General features: G+C 43.8%; 1 protein-coding gene across 1 annotated transcript; it reads left to right on the top strand.

The window, feature by feature from the left end:
* Positions 1-1,655: 1,655 nt before the first annotated feature.
* Positions 1,656-3,023, top strand: MGL_1311 (uncharacterized protein; the record flags this gene model as incomplete). The annotated part of the gene is made up of 1 exon (XM_001731076.1): positions 1,656-3,023. One exon carries the CDS (start codon positions 1,656-1,658, stop codon positions 3,021-3,023), a length of 1,368 nt encoding a protein of 455 aa, XP_001731128.1.
* Between the last annotated feature and the right edge of the window lie 620 nt (positions 3,024-3,643).

Raw genomic sequence — 3,643 nt, 5'->3', positions numbered from 1 at the left:
TGTAATCAGCTTTCGTAGCATTTGATTAATTTGGTGCGCACTGAAAATCGGCCAAAATCAAACTCATGTCCTTCTCCACTCTCACCAACAGATATCACATGCATCATTCTACGATGCAGACAGAGATGTATAAATACTGATCGTCACATCAATCCATTCTGATGGGCATATGCAAGGTCCAAGACAAGACGATTCGATCCCTATAGATCGAAGTCAATAATTTACCGCCAGTTTTTGTAATTGCTCGAATGAGAACAAATTCAGCGAGTCTGATGAGAGAGAAGAGCAGAATGATCTTGGCAGGCTGTCTTCGCCTGTCTGAAGATGAATGAAGAGTGGTCGAAAAAGTTAAACACATCAGCCCCGCTGTTTTGGGTCGCAAACTGATGTCGAACATTCACACACGCTTAACAGCATTGAAAGTAAGATACGTAGTCTACCAAATGATAGAAGATACTATGTTATATTCGCATGCACAGGCCTGCCAAATCTCGTCAACTTCATGATTGGAGCGTGTGATTAGACCTTTATCATTAAGAGCATGCAAAATCCACGTATGCGCCATTTCAGACGACAAACGACAGCAAAGCCTCTGGAAAACGCGTAATACATTCTGACGGATTGAATTATGTTCCACTCTTATATAATTTCAACTATCATTGCCACCCGCTTCAGCTTTTCACACCACAAACAAACGTGATAAAGGGGGTTTCCCTGACAACTCGCTATATTTCGATGTCACGTATGCGCCAGAAGTTCATAAAGGGCATCACGACACGGATCTAACGCTAAATGGAGCCAACTTCGTAATTCTGAGTAGAGAACAGCGGCATACGTCAATAGCATAGGTTTATTTGCGGTAAACAAGCATACATAAAGTAAGGGTGAATGGAAAATCGAGGCACAGAGGTGTTGCAGAGAGGACTGGAATGTGGAAACCTGATAATGTACTGATTCTTCTTAGTATGTGCAGTTTTCACCTAAACAAAGCGACATAGCATGTCCAATTAGGGATACATCATCTTATTTAAATGCCAGATATGCAGCTCGGCACCAGAGAACAAGAAATGTGGGTAAAGTAGACGGTTCAAACAGTTAGACAGACACGGGGATAGAATTTAGATTTTATAAACCGCGGGGGTGAAAAAAGCACTCACGCGTGCTATATCGAAAGACTGAAATGATCCGATTACTAGTTGCCGACATGAGCATCGGACCAGCAACAAACGAGCGCTTGATCCTTGTCCCGTGTAAGACTTACATAAATGAGCCACTCAAACCCAAGTGACATTTGATTGGTAGAAATCAATTGTAAACTTTCACAAGAGAAAAGTGAAACTCACCGACATAACCTGATCTACGCCCTGATTACAAATACCTTTACACGACTTGTCTTCATTGGTTGCATGTGCTCTAAATTACTTGGTTCGCAGCAAATCATGTAGCTCACCAGCATCATTGATAGGGTTGCTCAAATGAAAAACATGTGAATCTTCCAACAGCGCCTTTCTGATTTGTAAATACAGGACAGCTTTCTGATCAAACTGAATCAACCGCATTTAGTGCCTTAGTTTACTTGGGTCAAATGAGGTGACATGTGGCCGACCATCAAGTACTTATAAGCTTCGACTGTCACATTGTGCCCCCTCATACCAATGAAGTTGAACCTTTTTATCCTTGGACTCCTCACGCTCGCGGCACACGCGTACGCACTGGTTGCGCGCGATAAGCTGTTGCTCCCACATGAGGACCCGTTCTTTCAGCCACCTGATGGTTGGCAAGACAAGGAGGTTGGTACAATCCTGCGGAGCCGTAAGGTTACTATCAAGACACTTGTGAAAGACAACTTGAAGGAAGCATGGCAGCTGCTTTACCGTACCACGTATACATCAGACGATGAACCAACGACCACTGTCACGACAGTTATGGTTCCGCATAATGCTCAGAATGATTCCTTGGTTTTGTTTGCAGACTTTGAGGACTCGAGCGCGGATCGATGTGCTCCAAGCTACAGCTGGCGTGCCGGGTCATTGGATGACCCGAGTGCCTCGACGAGAGTTGCGATTGCTATGCTTTATCTCCAAGAAGGATATATTGTCACTATGCCGGACAAAGAAGGCAATAGAGGTGCATTTGGTTCTGGCCATGTTGAAGGCCGCCAGTCTCTCGATGGAATTCGCGCTACGTTGGCGTTTGACAAACTTGGATTGAGCAAAGACACAAGGGTGGCCGGTCATGGTTACTCAGGCGGCGGTATTCAGATTGGATGGGCTGCATCTCTGAAGAAAACCTACGCACCCGAACTTAATGTGGTTGGATGGTCAGCTGGCGGCGTTCCATCCAACCTTACTGCTTTGATTGAGAAGATCAATGGTTCACCATTTGCAGGATTCGTTGTTGCAGGATTGACTGGTGTTTCCAGCACGTACCCCGAGGTTAAAGAGTACATGGAAAAAGTCTTCACCAAGCAAGGCCTGGAAGACATGGAGTTTCCGAAGAAGTTTTGCTCGACGGGTATTGTACTCAGGTTCCTGTTTAAAGACTTTTTCGCTAAAGATTTCAGCAAGGTCGGTGATAGATATTTGTATGAGCCTGTTGTTCGAAACATTCTGGAAAAGCTGACAATGGGAACGAATCCGGACTACACGCCCGATGCGCCAATGCTGTTGATGCAGGCTAAGAATGACGAAGTGGCTCCTTATGAAGCGGTTAAAAAGACATATGATTCGTGGTGTCAAGAGGGAGCGCAGGTCCATTTGGTCACGCTCAACAACCCTCTGTCAAGTCACGCATCGACGACGGTAACAAGCTCATTGCCTGGCTTCCTCTGGGTGCGTGACAGACTGCAAGGCAAGCTAGCAGAGAGCGGATGCCATGAAAATAAGAACTTTGACGTGGGCATCAACACTAATGCACTTGGCGAGGACTTTAAGGGAATTCTTGGAATCTTGCAGGGTTTCCTTGGTGACAAAATCGGTCCAAATGATGAGTATTTGATCGACTGGTTTAAGAAGCACAAGTAAATAATGACTTGAGGCTTTATTGATCCTATAATTTAGGGCAATGTCCCGAGATTACGTTAATGTGTTTTTTTCTATTAGTTCAACTTCAAGGTAGCACATAATTGATATGTAAGAATGCTGAAGGCACAGAAAGCGAGCTGGCAGTGATACGGAATTAGTTTGGACAAGTATATGAAATGAGCATTACTTTCACAATGTGTTGAAGAGCGGTGCCGAGGCGAGAAAGAAAATCATAACGTTCGAGATGAATCATGAAAAATAAACATTCAAGGTGCCTAATCGATTGTGGTAGCTTGTAATTTTTCCTAGGAAGTTTCTGTCTGCATATGTTCGAATAATGCGTATTTGACTGGGTATAGTTCGGTTGACAAATGAAATTGGGTAAGTTTGATGAAGTCGATTCAAAAAGGTACCGATAGACTATCCAGTGGAAGTGGAAAGAAGAAATAAGAATAATTGTCGGACAAGAATGCTGATATGACCAGGGCTAGGATGCATAGTAAGTCTAGTTTTTCAGTGTTTGGAATGAAAAAGAAAGATGTGGTGAATGAGGGAACGATAAGCTAGGCAGTGCAGAGATAGACGACGTATTTGAAGACATAATGAGGCAACATTGACTA

Source organism: Malassezia globosa (assembly GCF_000181695.2).
Source record: "Malassezia globosa CBS 7966 chromosome Unknown mgl_sf_3.1, whole genome shotgun sequence".
In the NCBI taxonomy this organism is placed as follows: domain Eukaryota; kingdom Fungi; phylum Basidiomycota; class Malasseziomycetes; order Malasseziales; family Malasseziaceae; genus Malassezia; species Malassezia globosa.
The sequence above is the reverse complement of the archived record's forward strand: the minus strand, read 5'-3'. Positions and strand labels throughout refer to the sequence as shown.